The sequence below is a fragment of the Pseudopipra pipra genome, chromosome 25, assembly GCF_036250125.1.
Source record: "Pseudopipra pipra isolate bDixPip1 chromosome 25, bDixPip1.hap1, whole genome shotgun sequence".
NCBI lineage: Eukaryota > Metazoa > Chordata > Aves > Passeriformes > Pipridae > Pseudopipra > Pseudopipra pipra.
Window position 1 is genome coordinate 144,377 of NC_087573.1, and position 19,071 is coordinate 163,447.

Genomic DNA, 19,071 nt, shown 5'->3' on the forward strand with positions numbered 1-19,071 from the left:
ATAATTTCTAATTTTCGTCATCCTCTGCGTGTTTAATCTGGTGTATAATCTGAGTAATGCTGAGATGAGGCTAAAGCTGTTCCTGTAATAGCTGGCAAATGTAGAATATGGTGATTAAAAAGATCAGTCTAGTCAGTTACCGTATGTGCCTCTTTAGTGTCTCCATTCTGTGTTTTCTACCTATCAAAGCTTGGGGTTTATATTTTAAGCTTGGAAAATAGACATTTTTGCTGTTTTGGAAAACAAGCTGTGATTTTGACAAGTGTGTTAAAATAAAAGGTGACAGGGTCGTGTTTTCTCTGCAGAGCGTGTGGCCATAATTACACTGTGTGCCTAATTCAATAATTTGGCAACAGCAGTTCATAAAGAAAACTAACAATACAGAAGGTCAGAGGTAGTATTCTGAGTAAAAATGAATACATAAAGGGTAAATATGTTACAGAATTTAGGAGCGGTGAGTTGAAATGAATGCAAATGCTCTTCTCATTTAAAACATGTTTTCATATCTACAGACAAATGTTCAGAAATTAACTGAAAAAGGCCTCTGAAATTTGGGGAGAGGAAGGAATCTTTGTACAAAGAAGAAAAAAAAAAAACAACAAGCAAAACAAAACAAAAAACCAACCCCAGAGACTATAGTTTGGACATGACATCGTTTTTGCAAAATGCTGTTGAGGGGAAGAGGAGGACAGGCTACACAGGTGTTTCACACTGGTGTCCTGCACTGTGCTGTGATCCAGAATTCATCATAGATGTGCCTATGATGTTTTTAATGGAGTTGTTAGAATGGTGCAAAGTCATTGCACATCTTAGGCTGTAATGGTGTACTTAACCTGCAAAAATCTCGTACACGCCTATAATCTTACTTTTTCCCCACCGCTTTGCTTATGGCCCACAGAGGTTTGCACAGTGTTTTGAAGTGATTTAATGTGCTCATTTCTGTTTGTTTAGGCCTTTGAGTTAGCAACAGGAGACTACCTGTTTGAGCCTCACTCTGGCGAAGATTACTCACGAGATGAAGGTCTGTTTGCCTAAGTCTTCCCTTTTTAAAATGAGACATGAAATTCAACGGTTGCCTCTTCAGAATGAGCCTTCTCTTTTGAGTGAGCAATGCAAAGGCTCCTTGCAAAAACATTATTTACCCAAATCCACAGCAACTGTGCTAAAGCCTCTGCAGTAAAACACTATGCAACAAGTCTATATTCTTGTTCTGGTGTTTCACATTCCTCTTGCTCCTGGATTCTCTACCTTGCATCTCAAACTGATTAGGGCTTCAAATTCCCCTTATTTTTTTCCCCCCTTGCCCCCTGGCTTTGTTGTTACTTAGTATAATCTTGATTTCAGGTTGATATCAAAGTAATTTTTAAGGCAGATAATGTCTTTCTTATATCCCAGAACAGGAAACGGCAGCATAAAGATGTCTTGTGTATTTTTGGTGTTGTTTTTTTTAACATGCAGATCACATTGCATTGATCATAGAACTTCTGGGGAAAATACCTCGCAAGCTCATTTTGGCAGGAAAATATTCCAAGGAGTTTTTCACCAAAAAAGGTAAAAGGAAACAAAGGAAATACCACTTATCCCCTCATCTTCTACCCCAAATACACAGTAATGTCTTGCTGGAACTGCCAGCAAAGATGCCTCTTTAAGTCTTTCCTTTGTTTTATGAAAGGCTTCATCAGTAAAACTGCAGCTAAATCTAAGGCATTCTTGTTTTACTGCTAAAAGTATCCTACATCCCAGTACTTGACATCTTGGTGTAGATCAAATGTAGCAGGTAGAAAAACAGTACATTAGATGTTTAGTCAAACTTGATGTAGCTTTATTTAGCTGATCTTTGTCAACTAGAGGTGGTGACTCACTTTTGAAGACTTCTCTAGACAGCTTTACTCCATTTCTAGCATGCCAGTCACCTTAAATAGTGCCTTGCATCATGAGCCATATTGCTCAGAGCACATAACATTATCATAAAGCCCTAAGTACCCCAGAAATGTATTGAGTCGAAAAAGTAGGTTTTGACCTAATTTAATACTTTTTTTTTTAATAAAACCAAACTCTTTTTTCTTAGTAGCGTATTGCTTTCTCAAACAGTGCAGTATACATTGCATGTATTCCAAAGTCAATGGCATAGTGTTTGTCTGTCATGTCGAAGCAGTCTAGCTGGTGATTTAATGAAGGTAATATTTGCTTATATTGGATCTGAAATAGCAGGAGGTGAAAAAAGAACCTTTCAAGGAAGTACATTTCTGCAATACGCTTACAAAGCAGTAGAAAAGGGGTTTTACTGTAATTTACTTCTCCCTTCAGCATGCCCTACCACATTATATTCCCTATGCCCAACTATTAGAACAGTTTCTGAATGCAATCTGTCATGTTTAGCTGTTCAGCCTATTTTATTGAGCTGCTCTGTTCCCATGTCTTGCCAGACTTAACCTGTCTGTCTTGGGTTTTCAGGTGATCTGAAGCACATCACCAAACTGAAGCCCTGGGGCCTTTTTGAAGTGTTGGTGGAAAAATACGAGTGGTCCCAAGATGAGGCAGCTGCATTCACAGACTTCTTACTACCTATGTTGGAGCTGATCCCAGAGAAACGAGCTACAGCAGCAGAGTGTCTCAGGCACCCTTGGCTTAATTCATAGAAGCTTCAGTGCAGTGCCACAGCGTTACACTCTGGTTTACAGCATACCCTACACACACCCAGCTGCCCCTTCCCAGATCCATTGTTCTCCTTGTTCACTTTCAGTGTGAAGTTCTTCCTTCAAGGCTTCCAAGATTTTAGATAAATCTAACCTGTTCTGCTGAATTTGCTTGTGTGACTTAATGGGGACTTTCCTCAGCCAGTGGGCATCATCTGTGTTTTGCCTTGATTGGGCTTCACCAAAAACTAATTGACTGGAAAATGAAATCTTCCCTCAGTCTCCTCACTGTTAGGCACCATGTGTTACAGATGTGAGTTCACCTGTGCTCAGATGTGCTCTCTTAGCTAGATTTCAACTCTCCTTTCTTCATGAGGGCCATGCAAAGATCTCACTGACTCAGGAGTAAATTTCCCTGATCCAATAGCTAGTGACGGGGTGAGAAGTAACAGGTGGCATCAAGGTGGTGCCACATCCCTGTAGAGCGAAGACCTTGAAATCCTCCATCACTTTCTAGGTATCTACTGTATTCTTTCCAGTCACAAACTTTTATTTAGTTCTAGCTGCTTTTGAAAAAGCTTTTTAAACCTAGGTTTTAGTATCCTTTATTTCTTCCTCCAAAGTGTCCTGTCTGTTAACCTTTTCCTTCCCCATACCCTTGGTAGAATAGTTTCTGAACTTGGTGATGTTTTCTACTTCAATGCCTGTGACTAAAAGGCAAGCAAAATAAGCAAAAGCTGGAACTGACTGAACGCACAATCTTCAGCACACAGATGGGTTCACCCCTTGGTCTGCAAAGTGAGAGCCTTGTTGCAGGCAACTCTTAACATTATAGCAAGACGTAAGGTTTGGGGATTTTTTTATCCCTAACTGGCACTTTTTTGCCTTGCTTGAGGTGGTTGCTGTATTTGTGAGAGACTGCCTTTCACAGATGCAGTTTACTCTGACTTTTAATTTTTGACCATTCACTTTTTCCCAAGGAAAGGGTTGCAGCGCCTGTATCACAGCCATGCCATAGCCCTGGACTTTCAAAATTAAAACTTGAAATCTCTGTAAAGATTTCTTTTCTCTTAAATTGCTTCAGGTGCGGGCCTTCAGAAATAACTTCCCAGGATGGGACTGCCTTTTATTTTCTGGGCCATTAGCACAGGAAGAGCTAGCAGAAGTGGAAGAGAATTGACTTTTCCATGTAGATACTGGGTTAGAAGCTGTTTCTAGAGTTACCCCAAGTAAAAAGTGTTCTATGGGGCTTCTATGTAAACTTCTCAGAGGGGGTTTGGATATAATGAGTTAAATGGGTTAATTTTAATTAAAAGTTAAATCACTGTGGCATTTGCTAGTTTTATGATGGCTTCTTCTAGAGTTGCCCATCCTATTACAGATTCAGTGCATCCCACTCTTCTCTAAGCAAGATTTGGCAGCGTTGAGACTTCAGAGGCACTTCCTTACTCTGGACCAAACAAGCCTTTGGATTTGTGGTGGCTTTCAGAGGATAGAAGTTGCTGGAGGCCATGCAGATGCTATCCAAGACAATTACATTGCCAAAGCTGCGAAGATCACTGTTATGTGTCACTTCTATGTGTGTGTTTGGAAATTTTGGTTTATAAGGATCGTTCATTCATAAACCGGATCATTTAATCCACTGGAAAAGAGTTTCTCTGGTTCAGAGCCTGATGGGGCTTATTTATGCAAATCATGCTGCATGTTCCTTTAGTGGTAGATCAGATTCTCTATGCATATAATATAAAGTGAAAGGCAGGTAACATACCAAAAACGTTTCAAACGGCTGATTTGACAGGTTTTTTCCCCCGTTCATCTGGAGTTTTCCAGTTCTAGGTCTCTTCTGTATCTGTTACAGGACTGCAGACAGTACTGGGTTCCAACTTACTGTGAAGATACATTGGCAGGCAAACAATTCCTGTGCTCTTGAAAGCTTGCCCAGTCCTGCGTACTTGAGACTGGCTGATGAAGGAACATTTCCTAGAAGGGGTCTACAAGTTTTGACTCTTAAGAGCTCCTGCCCATCCTTTCTTCCCTTTCATCTGCCACCCCTGACTGGAGGAGGAAGTTTTTTACCCAGATAGCTAAGGCTAGAGCCAGCTTGGGAGTTAAAGACCTGCAGAAGCAGCTGTCACAATTCAGTCTTGTACTGTCTGCTTATTCACTTGGGGTTTGTTAAATTTCCAAGTTGCTGTAATGTGCTCACACTAAAGGATTTGTACTTGCTGTGTCAGTCTAAAACCTGAAGGAAAATACATTTTTATTCTTTCTACTTGGGTGCTTTGTCTTTTTTTTCTTTGTGAAAGCCCTACAATAAACAGATCATTTAATAACTGAACCCTAGTCTTCATACATTCCCTCTGTAAGTCTGTTCTTTCTGAGTCAGTGGCCCGTGGATGAAATTTGCTTCAATAGTGAGTGATTTCCAGAACGAGACAGAGGGAGATGGTGTAGGTGAGGATTTTGTTGCTGGTATTGTGATCTGTTTCAAAAAGGGGGGAAGAGTAATAAATAGCAGGACAACTGCTGGAATTTTTCCATTCTAAAATACATTTTTCTTTAAGTTTGTCGTATCTCTGCTGTCTTCCCTAGCCAAGAATATTAACAAAACCTTCCCAGACACTTTTTTAGAAGGAAACATAAAATTGTAAGGTACTTCTTGGAACTGAATTGAATTGACTGCTACAGGAACCAACAAATTACAGCAAGTAGAAATTAAAATAATGTAGGCTAATTTTGGGTTCTGACGAGGTAAGAGCTGGACAGGAGAATGTTCTGCTTTATCTTCTGCAGAAATGGACTGTGCCACAGGCTGCCGTGGGCGGGTGTTGGATGGGATGAGAGATGATGGCTAAATCAAGTTAATGGGGTGGTGCAGTGACTGGCACCGTCTGCTGTGGTTTGCAGGTGCTGTTACAGGCCTGCTACAGCCCAGCAGATTGGGTTTTGGTTTTCTTGTTTGGTTTTTCTTTTCCCAGGAAACTGCCCTTTTGGTTATTGTTGCATAGAGTGGGAAACTGATTCACCGCTCAGGTAGGAATTGGCTGTCATATTTTTCAAGTAAAAGTGCAATCTGGGACATGACAGAGGGTTTCCTCTGCCCTGAGCAGACTAGCACAAAATCCAAAACACTGATTTTTATTTTACTTTTTATTCATAAGTAATTTCCTTGAAAGAAGGTGTACAAACTCCACAAAAAAAAGCAGCAAATCACTGTCATTTCCCTCTTGCCCAGGACTCAGAAAAACCCCATGTCCAGTTTGGGCTCTTCCCATCAAATAAACTCCACGAGAGCTGTGAGCCAAGAGCAGCCCGATGGGTGAAGAAAACAGTTGTAGAAAATCCACAGAATTTGGTAAGTTTAAATCTCCTAGAAAAGTCACTTTAAAGAAAAGAGCTGATGAAAGAAGAGCTCTGGGTCTCCCTGGGAACAAAAAGAATAAGTCAGCTGTTGCCAAATGGAGTATGACTTCAAATTTTAAGCTTGTGTTATTTCATCATTTGGCAAGGGTTTATGTTTTCCCAGTTCTGGGATGCAAAGCAAAGACTATTTCCTCTCTAACCACAAATAAAACCAATGTGACTATAGCACCAAAACCAGTTGTCAATCGTTTAGTAATCAGAATACAACAGCAACATTATGTATGCTGGGAAGAAACATTAAAAGTCTGTGGGTATCACTTACGTGGTAATGAGCTCTGTCAGTCATTTCCCTCTTCTGTAAAACAAAAAGATAATTACAGTGTTAATGGGGTGTGGTATAAAACTCGAAAGTACTGGGTGTGTTTTACAGGTTTGTTTTCAAAAAGGGAGAAAACAGTTTAAAACAGGATGAGGAGAAAGCCCCATGCCTGTGAAAGTTAGTATGGGTCCATTTGGGCTCCTGCCTTGTTCTCCATCAGTCTTCTGCCTGCTGCTGGCTCTCCATCCCTATGAAGCAGTGTGATGACTATGCCAGGAAGGAAGCCAGCATCCTCCCAAATAACAGCAATGAGCTGAGTGGTTGAAACACTGCAGCAGGACAGGACCCCAGAGCTCAGCCCTAGCTGTCTTTACCTTTATTTTCCACTTTGAAATCGGATGGGAGGAGGTTGTCCTGCCGGTTCCCCAGCACAAAGGCCAGGAAGGACAGTATGAGAGCGTCGAGGATGCCAATGATGCAGAGGATGTAGGCCCAGCGCACGGTGCAGGCACCCAGTGTGTATTTGTCTGTCTTGTCCCCACACAGGCGCTTCACCTCGCTCGAGTCCCAGCCGTCAGGGTAGATCAGGCAGCCAATCATCAGCCCAGTAGCTGCAGGGAGAGGGACACACGTTGCCATTGGGGGACATTACAGTGGCCACAACTTGCGTCCTGAGCTGATACTGGGAGGTGGAGGAGCATGGCTGCAAACACAGCACTACAAACAGATAAGGCACTACAGACTGGCTTGCCAGGCTTAAAGGGGCCCTGTAGTTGCCCATCACTGTGGGCTCTGCTCTGTTCCACAGCTGGGGAGGAGCAGGATACAATATGCTGCCTTCCCACAAGTCAAGGACATGCTGCACCAGCATCTCCCATCACTCTGTTGCCCAGGCAACATCTCTCCTGCCTCTGCACGCATCCTTGGCCATGTCACTTCAAAGGAATGTTTTCTCCAAACAAAACTGGAATGGGTTTAGTCTGTGCAAGATGGAGAACCTTCCCAGCACCCTGCAAGTAGCTGATTTCAGCTTAGGGTTTGCTAAGTTAGAGCTGGTGTCAGCAGCAGCTTTGCAGGCAGATTAATTCTGCTTGTTCAGCTGTGGTGGTTCCAGCCCAGCCACAACACATCAGCTCTTCCTGTGACTGTTCTCAGTGCACCCACGACCTCAACAGCTGATCCAGCCTGGCCCCAGGGCCCTCAGCATGTCACCTCTGCAGCTTTGCCACAAGAGTTGCAACAACCTTGGTGCTGGCAGGCTGTTGAAGCTCCTGTCCCAAAACCTTGGAAGTACTTTTTTTCCCTCCTAACATGCCAGAAAAACTGTTGTATTTACTGGACAAGAAAAGTGACTGGGCTTGGGATAAGAGACGAGTTCATCTATAAGGCTTTGGGACATGATTAACAGAGGCCTTTCACATCCTCCACTGTTATCTTGGTGCAGAGCATGGAAGTAATTCGTGTTTTATGTGTTTTGGTGCAGATGCAGGGCTGTTCCCGACTCCTCTCACACAAGAAACAACCCCATGGTGGGACCTCTGGACAAGCAGATGTTTGTCCATGCCCCTCTTGGACATCTGCAGCCTCCTGCAGCAGTGAGATGCACCTTGCCCCACACCAGTGCCTCTTCTCTGTCACTGGGTGCTCAGTAAACCAGAAAAGACTTTTGAGGCAGTTGCTTTGTCCTTTTCCGATGTTTTCTTTTTCCTTGGCTTAGGGACAAGCGAGCAGCAAGGAGAGCAGGCAGCTTCCTTGGTCTGCAGGGAAGATTTCTCTTCACTGAAAAGCAGCTGGTTTATTCTGTATTTAATTAATCTTCCCTGTAACTAACTGAGAGGAGAGGCACAGAGAAATGGGGAAAGCTGGAATGAAATAATTTCTGTGAAAATGCACCCTGGTGCACAGCAAAGGCCAGGAAGTGAATCCTCTCTAAGCCCGCCCCCTTCGTAAAGTAATTCCTAAAATGCAGCAGCACCTGACCAGTTCTGCCTGTGACATGTTTCTCTTCCCCCATCCAGAACAAAATAAATACAGGTAAAAGCCCCACATACCACAGAAAAGCCTTTCCCTGCTCCAGTTCAGCTCCCCAAGATGCTGAGCTGCCCCAAGCCTCTTATCTAAATCTTTGCTTGAGCTCGCTTCTTTAGCTGGGAGCTGGAGAAACCCTGATGGACGGGGTGTCAGCTGGGCTGTCCCTTCCGTGGGAGCTGTGGCATGAATGATTCAGGAGCAGCAAAGGGCTGGGTTGGGTTTCAGCTGAGGCTTCGATCAAAAACAGGAGCTGGGTTACCAGGTGTCTCAAGTGCATTGGGAGAGAGGTGGGGAAGGCTGGAGATCCACAGGGGTGAGCAGAAAAGTAGGAAAATGCGAGTGATGGTACCAAGTCATAGTCAGTCTCCTCCTCCTCCTCTTCCATCTTCCTAGTACATTATTCCCTGAGCTCACAGAGTTATTAAAATAGCCCAGCAAATGTTATCACTGTCTCCCTGCTTAATTCTTTCAGGATTCCAAACACAGCAGGGAGTTCCATGCCCCAGCCCTGCGGGGGTTTTGTGCTCTCAACTGATACTCCAAAGCCACAAGCTCGCTGCACGGTGGGGCTGAGCAGGAGCGCTGGCTGGAGGGAAGCTCCTCCAGGTAAGTGGAGCCAAGCCGGGGCCGGGCCGTAGGTGCCGCGCGGTTTTGCTGCTGCAGCAGCACCCAGGGGGACGCATCGCCCAACATGCAGCGAGTCTGCTGTGTCTCAGCTGCTCTGACAGGCTTTACTTACTACAAACTCCACACTGGTAACCAGTAAGGGAGAGCAAATGGCATGAAGGTGACACAGGTGTCTCTTTACAGGCCAGCCCCGCTCTCAGCAGGGTCGAGGTGGGGGCAAAAAGGGAAAAGCGGCTCTGGTCGGATCATGGGCAGCTCCCGGCCCCTCCCGTGCATCGCCCCAGCCCTGCTCACCTGCTGCCAGCTGCATCCAGGCACACACTTTATAGACAGTGGCTGCGTTACAAAAGAAGAAGAGGCTGAAGCAGAGGATGGAGCCAATTATGAGGAAGGTGGATATGCCTACGAAGAACATGGCAGTTTTGAAGGCACTGGAAGGGATGGTGCCGAAGTCGAGGGGGCTGCCCTTGCAGATGAGCTCCCCGGTGAGCGCGTTGCCGATGCAGTAGGAGAAGAGGCCGAAGTAGCCGGCCTGCGGCGTGTCGATGCTGTCGCCGATCCAGTACGGCTGGATGAAGGTCACCACCATCAGGATGGAGAAGCAGAGGGTGAAGAGGGCCCAGAGCACTCCCATGGCCCGCGCATTCCTCACGTAGTTGGTATGGTAGATCCGGGCTGCTTCCTGAGCCGGCAGCAGCTTGGACATGGCGGGGCTCCTGTCCCGGCCCCGCTCCCGGGGCGCCCGGAGCGGCCCCGCCCGGCAGCGGTAGCGGCAGCGGCTGGACCGCCCCGGGGGGCGGTGGCGGTGAGACCTTCCCCACACCCCCAACGAGCCGGGGAGGACCCGGGAGGAGCCGGCACGACCCCCGCCCCCTGAGCCGGGGAGGGCGCGGCAGGAGGCGGGCGGCGCGGCTCGAGGTGGGGTCGCGGGATGCGCTCCTGGGATGGGTCCCCGGAATGTGCCCCGAGGGTGTGCCCTGTGTCCCTGGAATGCTCTCTCGGGATTTGCCCTTTGCCTCCATCGTATGCCCTACCATGCACCCTAGGATAAGCCAAATATCCCCAATGTGCACCCTAGGATCTGCCCTGCGACGCACCCTGGGCTGTGCACCAGAGTTGCACCCTGTGCCCTGCTGTGCACTCAGGGGTGCACTCTATCCCCCGCCTTGCCCCAGAAACGTGCTGTGTGCCCTGCAATGTGGCATGCACACCCAGGACATGTGGCAGGATGTGCTGGGCTGCACTGTGTACCCCTGGATGTGTCCCAGGATGTGCCACATGCCCCAGGATGCATGTTGGGATGCACCCTGGGATGTGTCTTGCCCCCCAGTATGTGCTCCAGGACGTGCCAAGGGCTGTGCCATTAGCCTTGGGATCCCACCAGGCTCTGCTGTGTGCCCTAGGATATGTCCCAAATTCTGTGCCTCCTTGGCTGCTCCCTTCCGGCCTCCCAGCTCATGTCACAAGGGTCTTCCCCCACTGGTGGGGAGTACATAGGGTGCTGCATCATTGGGGTGGTGGACTGCAGGCCCTTTGACCCCCCATTGTAGCCTAAAATTGGCTCTTAAAGAAACCTTTAAGAGTCAATTTGTGAGTTTTAGAAGCCAGGCATTCTTTATTACAATGCGCTGTATAATCACAGCACTGCCCCGGGAATCAGTTCACCAAAGTGCACACAGAGGTATCATCTTCACTACAGCTTATATGTCAGTGTTACATGATTATTCATTTTTCGTTCCTTGCATTCTTGTTGCATATTTATGACATCTCTCAATGCTTTTTAGCATGCATACATATCCTTATAAGGTCTTTGAGGGGCTTCGTCAGTGATCTCTGTTGGTTGTCCATGTCTGGAACCCCCAAAGTTCTAAGTAACTGCCTTATGAACTTCAAGACAATACACCTGGTTATAGAGGAACTGGGTGTTGCTTGGCTGGCTGCCTCAGTTCCCTTCTTCATTGTTTCTTTACTTTGCTTGGTTAGCCCCTTTAAATCACTTGGCTCAGCTATATGTAGTTTCTACGGTACATTCCTCTGTAAAAATTGTTAGTTCTTGTTGCATCTCAAAACTCAGATATCACCATCAGCTCCAGGGCTGACTGGGGCTGCAAGCAGGCAGGGGACCATCCCCACAGTTTCACTGCAGAAAGGGAAATGGCTCATCCTGCTACAAGGACACACCAGAGTGTCAGCCAGCACCTGTGGTAGGGCCAGGTCTCTGCCCAATCCCCATGTTCCCATGCCAGAGGAGCATGGGCAGCCCTAGAGCCTGCCCTGACAGGTTGCAGGCACTTGCAGCCACCTTGGGACCTCTCTTCAGGAGCCACATCTGCCTCACATCCCGAGAGACCACACAGGTCATGAGGACTGGATGCCACAAGCCAGCGTGACAGCCATAGCCAGCGTCATCCTCGGCATCACCCCTGCAGCTGTCAAAGGTCAGGGCTGCCTGGCCATTAATCATTGCCGAGAACAGCCAAGCATGAAAAGCTGTGCTGTTCCCAGGGCTGTTTTCCTTTCATCAGCTGCAGCCCCCAAGCACTTAAACATAGAGCAAATATTTGGCAGGGCAGGGTGAGGTTCTGGCCCGTGGGCTGGGGACCTTGGTGAGCTCTGGAGCACTGAGAAAGGCCAGCAGGATGCTTGCAGGGGGCCGAGCTCTCTCTTGTATGCTTGGGTTTCTTGGCATCTGTGATCATACCATTTGAGTGATGGAGGATCTGGTGGCGGGCACTTTCTCATGGAACAGAGTTCCTACCATGGCACCAGCCCTCACTTTGCCTGGGAACACCCCAGCAGAGCCCAGCAAGGAGGGCATTTCAGAGAACCTCAGCTCCACAGCTCGCCGTTGCCAAGGTGAGGGAGAGGAGGGAGGACTGGAAGAACAGGAGTGCTGTTACTTTGCATTCACTTTGGCCAAAGGAGCTGCCAAAGGGCAGGTTGACATCACCAGCAAGGGACAGTCACCTGGGAATGGGAGCTGGTAGCATTGGTAGCACAGGTATCACTGTTTCCCTGCCCTGGGTGGTGCAGCACTGTCCTAATGCCACGAGTTGAGATGTGATAGGAGCAGCCACGTCAGCTGATGGAGACACCGGCTATAAAGCGCCTGCTGGCCCCGTGGTGGAGGCACAAGGGAGCCCACCATGGCCAACGTGGTGCCTGTCTGCCTGCTCCTGGCCCTGATGCTCCTGGCCCCAGCCCTGTCAGCACAGCAGGAACGAGGGCTCATCTTCAACTTGGTAAGAGGAGACTAACCATGATCTTGGCACAGTGGGGGTTGCTCCAGTGCTGCAGTGGGGCACACAGTGCATGGAGGGTTGGAGGTGTCTGCGGTGCTTTGGCCTCTGGCAGCAGTTATGTGAGGGACCCCCAGGATGATGGATGCAGACACCAAGAGCAAAACTTATCGTGTCTGGGAAAACTGAGGCAGGTGGGGATGACGTGCTGGGTTTTCCAGAGTTGTGAGAGATCTTGGATCCCGGAAAAGCAGCTCTGTAAAGGAATAGGGAAGTCATAGAGCAGATGAAACTGAAGCTCTCAGCTGCCTGAGCCAGACAGAACCCCCACCCTGGGTGGCTCACGGGGACTGGGGAGGGGAGACGCTTTCCTGTGGTGTCTCAGCCCTGCTCCCATGAGCCCCACAAAAACAGCACTTCAGTGGGTGGCATTTTGGGCCAGACTGAGGAAATGCTGCAGACTGGGAGACTCAGGCATGCTGGCAGTGGTGCTGACCCTGAGCTGAAAGGCAGAGCTGATGTTCGACACCCACCCAAACCCCCTGGGCCCACAGCTAGGGAGGGATCAAGGGGGGACAGAGAGGGACCTGGTGCTCAAACCCTGCCTTGTCATGCAGGAGATTGGGGAGCTGTGCCTACAGAGTGCCCAGTGCAAGAGCGGCTGCTGCCACCGGGACAGTGGCCTCAGCATGGCTCGATGTGCACCGAAGGCAGCCGAGTTCCAGGAATGCACCCCAAAGGTATGTACTTTCCTGCTCCCAGGAGTGGCTGGGGATGGGGGCATGTCCCCCACACTGCACTGTGTCTTGGTTCCCTGCAGACCATCTATGGGGTCTATTACAAGTGTCCCTGTGAGAGTGGCTTGACCTGTGATGCTGATAAGACCATCGTGGGCTCCATTACCAACACCAACTTCGGCATCTGCAAGGACCCCCGGGGCTTCTACAAGTGGTGAAGAAAGAGACCCCCTGGAGTCCCTGCCCCTGCCACCCTGCCTTTCCCCTTCCCAGGGGTGCCTGGATCTGGCTGTGGGAGAATTTGAGTAAAGAGCAGCTTCTGCTGAGCTGCAAGCCAGCGTTTTCACTCGGCGCAGGCCCCCTGGCCTGGGATAGGGACAACAGGGCCAGAAGGTCCTGGAAAAAGCCACAGGGACATGATAGTTTTACCTATATGTGTGTGCAATCATATAATAATCTGGTCTAGGTCAGCAGAGAGCCATGGGGTGAGCTCTGCTCAGGGATAGTGTTAGCAAAGGGGGTGCAGGGGAAGGGAAGATGCAGCAGCCCCAGGATATGAGAGAGCTACTTTGGTTGTGCTGGACTTGTTTTATTTCCTGCTGTGGCTGCTCTGATTGGAAACATTTCCTAGAAAGGTTTGTTGCTAGGGAAGAGGAACTTGCAGGGGTTGTTGAAGCTGTGGGTGCTCAAGGTGTTTGGTGGTCATGTCCACCTCCCATGTCATGCCACACTGTGGGCTCTGGATGACATGCCTGCACCTCCTCCTCAGGGTGAGCAGATGTGGCCAGGAGGTGAGAGGTCAGCCAGGTGGGAGTCCTCCCTGAAAAGGACCTTGTAGGGGCAGCAGTTGTAAATGCCATGGGAGACCCTCATGCAGCACCTCCATCAGCATCTTGTAGAGTATCTTCTCTGGCTGAAAGATGTGCAGGGGCTTTGGGAATTCAGGATGGACCTGGGGAGAGACGGTGCTGGAAGCAGCCCTGGCTCGCAGTGAGGTGGCAAATCCCCTAAGCCCTGACCCCGGCAGAGCTGTGCCCTGGGCAGGGTAGCCTGCAGGGTGTGATGCCCAGCTTGGAGTCAACGTTTTGGGCATGGGGAGGGAGCACAGATGTACTACAGCAGGATGAGGAAGAGGAGGCACCCATCAGGCAGAGCTGAGGAGGGAGCAGGAGATGAAGGGGTCATCAGAGAGGGTGTTCTTGGCTTCTCTCATGCAGATTTCGTGCATGTTTTTTTGCCCTGGGGGCACGACAACAATCAGGCACCCCCACTGCTGCTTCCCACTGCCCCAAGGGGCTCTGCACCAGGTAGGGAGGCCACAAAGCCTGGGGGCCATACCTTGCAGCTGAGAAGGTGCTGTAGGAAACTTGCTTTCCAGGAAAACAGTGACTGGCAGCTTGAGGATCTGAACCTGCAGAAGCACCAGGGACACCTCTGGGAGGGTGGCACAGCTTGGAGGGTCCCCATTGTGGCAGCATGGGGACCTTCTGGCCCCTGAAAGTTTGACTCGGCGGAGCTGCAAGAGGAGAAAATTCTGACCTGGATTTTAGTTTTAAACTTGTGGTGGGTGGTGAAAGCTTTGAGAGTCTTGTTCTCATCATAACGGTGGCCCTGGCAAGAGGCCACCAGGTGAATGTCCTCATCAGTGCACCCCCTGGTGTGTGTGGGGTGCTGCCAGCCCTGGGGACAGGGGGACCCTACACTAGTGTAGGGGCAACCTAAGTTGGGAAGGGGGATATAAGCAGGGCATCCTTGTGCAGGCAGGTTTTGCTGCAGCAAGGTTCCTTGTGGAGGGACATGTGGGAGATGCAGCCCCCCAGCAGGGACCATACTTCACACTGGGTGATGGAGAGGAACAAGCATTGGGGTACTCCTTCCTCCCTCAGTGCTTTGGATGGGGTTTAACCCTCCTTGGTTAAAAAGCAATGAGGAGTATGAGACTCAAGGGATGTTGGGGTGGAGGGCAGCCCAAGACCCTCCCCAGCCTCACCCCATCATCAGGATTGCACCCCACTGTCAAACCCCATCCCCTCCTGTTCACCCATGGGGTGCCCCGCTTACCAGGGAGGTGTGTGGAACATTCCACCCGCCTGAGTGTCCCCCCTTCCTGCCTCCCCTGTGCTCCCCCGCCCGCCCTGGCTGTTGTTACTGGAGGGTACAGGATGTTCTCACTCAGCCGAGCTCCTCTCCCCCCTCTCTCCCCCCTTTCCGCCAGCCCTTGGCCTTCACCTCTTCTCCTCTGCACTGCTTTAACTCTGTTTTTTTTCCAAAACATCACCTTTTCCTCTTCCTCTTCTTCCGCCTCTTCTTCTTCTTCTTCTTCTTCATTTCTTTTTAATTTCTGCACAGATGCACTGATGCTCCTTCTCTGCCCCTCCCAGGGAGTCCCTGCACCATCAATTCACTGCATCTTCAGTGGTGTGCCCACACAATGCCCAGCTTTGCAGACATCCCCAGCAAAGATGCCCTACTCCTGACCTTGCAAAACATTCCAAGAAAGAAAGTGTGTGTTGAGCTGCCTCTTCTGGCTTTGCCTTTGCATGTGACACAGGGAACAATGTCAGACACTCTCCTTTTTTCCCACTCTCATGTTTTTCCCTGGAGTTGGAACAGGAAAGGACCTGAGTGAAGGGCAGGGACCTGCTCCAGGCAAACCACAGCCCCCGGAGTCCCAAAACCTGGGTGTGAGGATCTCGGTCTCTCCTCCATCCTCAGGGTTGGCTTTGGGGCTGGAAGTAGGGTCTCTTGAGGAGGCTCCCCCATCCCAGAGCAGCCCAGGGCTGAGGACTGCCCAGCTTGGGGCAGTAGTGGAGGTTGCAAGTGGGACATGGGGGACGCAGAGGTGGCCCTGGAGGACATCCAGGCACCCCACACACATCCATGAGCCCCTCATGATGTTGTCCAGCAGGGCACAAGTGGAAAAATCCTCAGACTGAATAATTTGCCCTGCTGGAGGAATTAATTAGTGCAATACAGGGATGTGAGGAGGGTGAGTGAGGGAGGCTGATGGGCTGCCTCAGCCTCGTGAGAGCTCGACAGTAGGTGCTTTGCTACAGCCACTTTGTGGGGGTGGTGTCAAGCTCAGATCCCCCTTGATGAGTATTTTTAGCATTAAATTCCCTGAAATGCTAGTGAGCGGGGCTGGGGGAGCGGGCCAGCCCCATAGGTGGGAGAGGAGATACTGGGGGGATACCTGGTGTGGCATGGCATTGCTGGGGATGCACTCTGGGGGATGCAGAAAGGGGTGTTAGGGTTGATGCTGGGGGTTGATGCCGGGTGAGATGCCAGGGGCATTGCTGGGGGGAACGCTGGGGGAATGCGGGGTGATGCCGGGGGCCACGCCGGTCTTCACCGGCCAGGGGACCCGAGCGGGACCAGCCGCTTGGAGGTCCCGCAGTGGCCCTGCCCGGTCGCCTCCCCCCTCCGTCCCCCCCGCCCCCTCCCGCCGCTGAGTCAGGCTGTTCCTGGAGCTCCCGCAGCCGGTACATCGCGTCCCCACGCCAGGCCCTGGCACCGCGCCCGCCCGCCCGGTGCTGCTCCCGGCAGGGGCAGGGCCCGGCCCGGCCCCGGCGGCTCCTCCGGGCTGCGGCTCCCGGGAGTGGTGGGGCTGAGGCCGGGGGCGAAGCCCCGGGAACTGCCGGCGGGACTTGGGGGGACGCAGCCGTAGCGCTGGCCCGAGGATTGCTTGTACATATCCCTGCCGGGTGTGCCCTGAACCCAGGGCTCCCCGGGCACCCAGCAAGCACTAGGGCACCCGGGGGGGATCTCCCCGGAGTGTTTTCGGGCCTCAGACCCCTCTAGCAGGAGCGTCTCCACTGCAGGGCACAGCCTGGCTGCTGAGCATCCTCGAGGGTATTGCACCCTTTGCCACCCCCGCACCCAACCCAAAAGAGAGGTGCCAGCCTGCACCCTCCCACCCGGACACCCCCGTTCGAGTGGGCAGGTGAGGAGCCCCAGCCACCCCCAGCCATCCGCCCTCCCCGGCGGAGGCTGGTACAGTTCGTTACGTCCAGACCGGAATGTACTTTGTGTTGGAAGTGGCCACCAGCCAGGACGGCAAAGCCGGACTTTATTTATCCTCCCTGCTCTGGCCCCGCTGCATCCTGCCCTTACTTGTGTGGGGCTGGATCTCCAGCAGGGCTGGGGGAGCCCTAGACTCTGTCCACCCCTCATCTGCTCATCGCCAGCTGGGGAGGACAGGGATTTTCCCCCTTTCCTCAGAAGATAAATAATCTGGGAAAATATTTGTGTCCTTTCAGCTTGTGAAAGCTGTCCCTGGTGTCTGGAAGGAAGTGTCATAGGGAAGATGGGGATGCAGGGATGGGTCCAGCCCAAGCAAAGCCTCTGGCTGGAGGTGCCCGTCTGCTGGCAAGAGGGTTTTTTGCAAAGGGACCAGAATTTGGATCACAGTCTGGTAATTTATGGATTGGAAATACATGTAGAAAGAGCCAGTCCTAGCTGTGATGCAGAATGGAGCAGGTTCAAGCCTCTGATGGAGTCAGGGCTTCTCTGGAGGTCCCCATGTGTGGGGGATATGTCTTGGCCCCTCTGCTGTTCAAAATTCATTGTAGGAGCCATGAGTCCAAGCTAAGAGAGGGACGGTGTTGGAGCCTCAGGACGGATGGGAGGGATTGCCCCAGGCTGGGTCTGATCAGTCATTCCACGACTAGACAGAGAATCCCTCCTGTGGCCTTTCTGGTAGGAGGATTTGGGGGGGAATTTAATACAGAAAGCAGCTTTCCAGCTGCTTTGCACCCCCGGGTCAAGTATCCTCATACCAAATGAGTGGTCTTGCACTACTGCCTCCATTCCCCCATGCCCTCATGTCCACCCTGTCCGTCCATTCCTGCTGCCAGTGCAGCTGCACCTACAGCCAGCAGCGAGGACACAGTGTTCTCCTGTGCTCTGCTGCCTGTTGTGCAACACCCGGCTGCACCTCCCATAAACACACAACTTCCCATGACCACGACGCCAGGCTCCTGCCACACTGCACCCCTCTGCCTGAGACAAACTGGGCCCTTGGAGGGGTGCACATACAGGGGGTGCAGGTGGGCGAGGCCATGGCATCATCAGGCTGCAAAAAACTGCTTTGATCCCCCAAATGGGCAATGGGGATCTGGGTACTGGGGGGAACGATGGATTTGATCCCCCTGGGAAGGGAGCATCTTGCATGGGTCATCTAGCCCAGGACCATTGATTTGTGCTGCCACAAACACGGAGAAAACCCATTTTTTCTACTCTCCAAGGCTTGAGAGATTGACTGATGTGGCTCTTCACTGTGAAACTGAGGTGGAAGGACTCCTCTCCTCCTCATGCTCTCGAGGCAGATTAACACTGGTTATTTTTAGCAGAAGACAAGGATGAATAAAAATATCCCCTATTATTTTTAAATTTTTTTCTCTTTCAGGAACTGCTGCTCTTACCTCACACAAGGTGCTTGGGAGCAGCACAAGGCAGGGCAGATTTCTTGGCTTTGCTCCCTTGTTCCAGTGCAGGACAAGACTTTCCCCCAGACTCCCTGCCCTTTTGGGGCTGGGCACAGGGCTGAGGCCGGACATGTTAAGCCAGCTGGACGGTGAGGGGGAACAAGCAGTACCCCTGGCAGCCGCCCCAAAACCGGACAGGATTATTTATGGAACAGATTTCCTCCAGGTTGTGTTACAGGGATGTGGGTGAACGGGGCAGACCCCAGCACTGGCCAAGTGGGAGATTTTGGACATCTCACCACCCAAGAAAGCAGAGTGAGCTGAGGGGTCCAGTGCTGATATAGCAGTGTTTTGGAAGATGTCTTTAAAAAAAGCAGCTCTAGTGCTTTCTTCCCATGTGTTTTGTGTGATTTTTTTGATGCAAATTTACTATTTTTGCAAGGTTTGCAAGGACAAACCAGGCTGAACCCCCTCACTGCTGCCATTGGTCCCACGGGATTTTTCAGGGCTTAGGTGTTATTTCGGGGGCCTGACAGAATTAAACTATGTGGTTTTCTAATATTGAAAGCACACAGTATTTTTTTTTTTTGGTAAATGGAAATGTTTAAAACCAAAATGCAAGATTCACCTGGGTCATTTTAGAGAAGGAAAAATGAAATGTTGTGAAAACAATTTTTTTTCCCTAAAGTGGGC

At 50.5% G+C, this 19,071-nt stretch overlaps 3 protein-coding genes across 7 annotated transcripts in view; 2 read left to right on the top strand and 1 right to left on the bottom strand.

Moving 5' to 3' along the window:
• SRPK1 (SRSF protein kinase 1) overlaps positions 1 to 4,908 on the top strand; it is a 23,248-nt gene extending 18,340 nt beyond the window's left edge. For all 3 annotated transcript variants that reach the window (XM_064635908.1, XM_064635910.1, XM_064635909.1), the window contains 3 exons: positions 952 to 1,021; positions 1,459 to 1,551; positions 2,455 to 4,908. In XM_064635908.1, the coding sequence (XP_064491978.1) occupies positions 952 to 1,021; positions 1,459 to 1,551; positions 2,455 to 2,639 (348 nt within the window). In that variant the 3' untranslated portion in view covers positions 2,640 to 4,908. The remainder of the gene's footprint in view (positions 1 to 951; positions 1,022 to 1,458; positions 1,552 to 2,454) is intronic.
• Positions 1 to 9,682, bottom strand: part of LHFPL5 (LHFPL tetraspan subfamily member 5) — a 14,898-nt gene extending 5,216 nt beyond the window's left edge. Inside the window, exons 1-4 of one of the 2 annotated variants that reach the window (XM_064635925.1) lie at positions 9,271 to 9,682; positions 6,693 to 6,929; positions 6,322 to 6,354; positions 5,772 to 6,060 (exon numbers count right to left, since the gene is read on the bottom strand). In XM_064635925.1, the coding sequence (XP_064491995.1) occupies positions 6,338 to 6,354; positions 6,693 to 6,929; positions 9,271 to 9,682 (666 nt within the window). In that variant the 3' untranslated portion in view covers positions 5,772 to 6,060; positions 6,322 to 6,337. Of the gene's footprint in view, positions 1 to 5,771; positions 6,061 to 6,321; positions 6,355 to 6,692; positions 6,930 to 9,270 lie in introns of those variants that run through there. The other variant, XM_064635926.1, reaches the window with a different exon arrangement.
• A 154-nt stretch (positions 9,683 to 9,836) lies between these two features.
• Positions 9,837 to 18,771, top strand: CLPS (colipase). 2 transcript variants are annotated; one of them, XM_064635928.1, is made up of 4 exons: positions 9,837 to 12,218; positions 12,833 to 12,955; positions 13,036 to 13,163; positions 15,334 to 18,771. In XM_064635928.1, exons 1-4 carry the CDS (start codon positions 12,123 to 12,125, stop codon positions 15,464 to 15,466), a joined length of 480 nt encoding a protein of 159 aa, XP_064491998.1. In that variant the 5' UTR covers positions 9,837 to 12,122; the 3' UTR covers positions 15,467 to 18,771. The 2 variants fall into 2 exon arrangements, with proteins under 2 accessions (XP_064491998.1, XP_064491997.1); XM_064635927.1 differs by lacking the exon at positions 9,837 to 12,218 and having other exon boundaries at positions 12,229 to 12,955.
• The last annotated feature ends 300 nt before the right edge of the window (positions 18,772 to 19,071 follow it).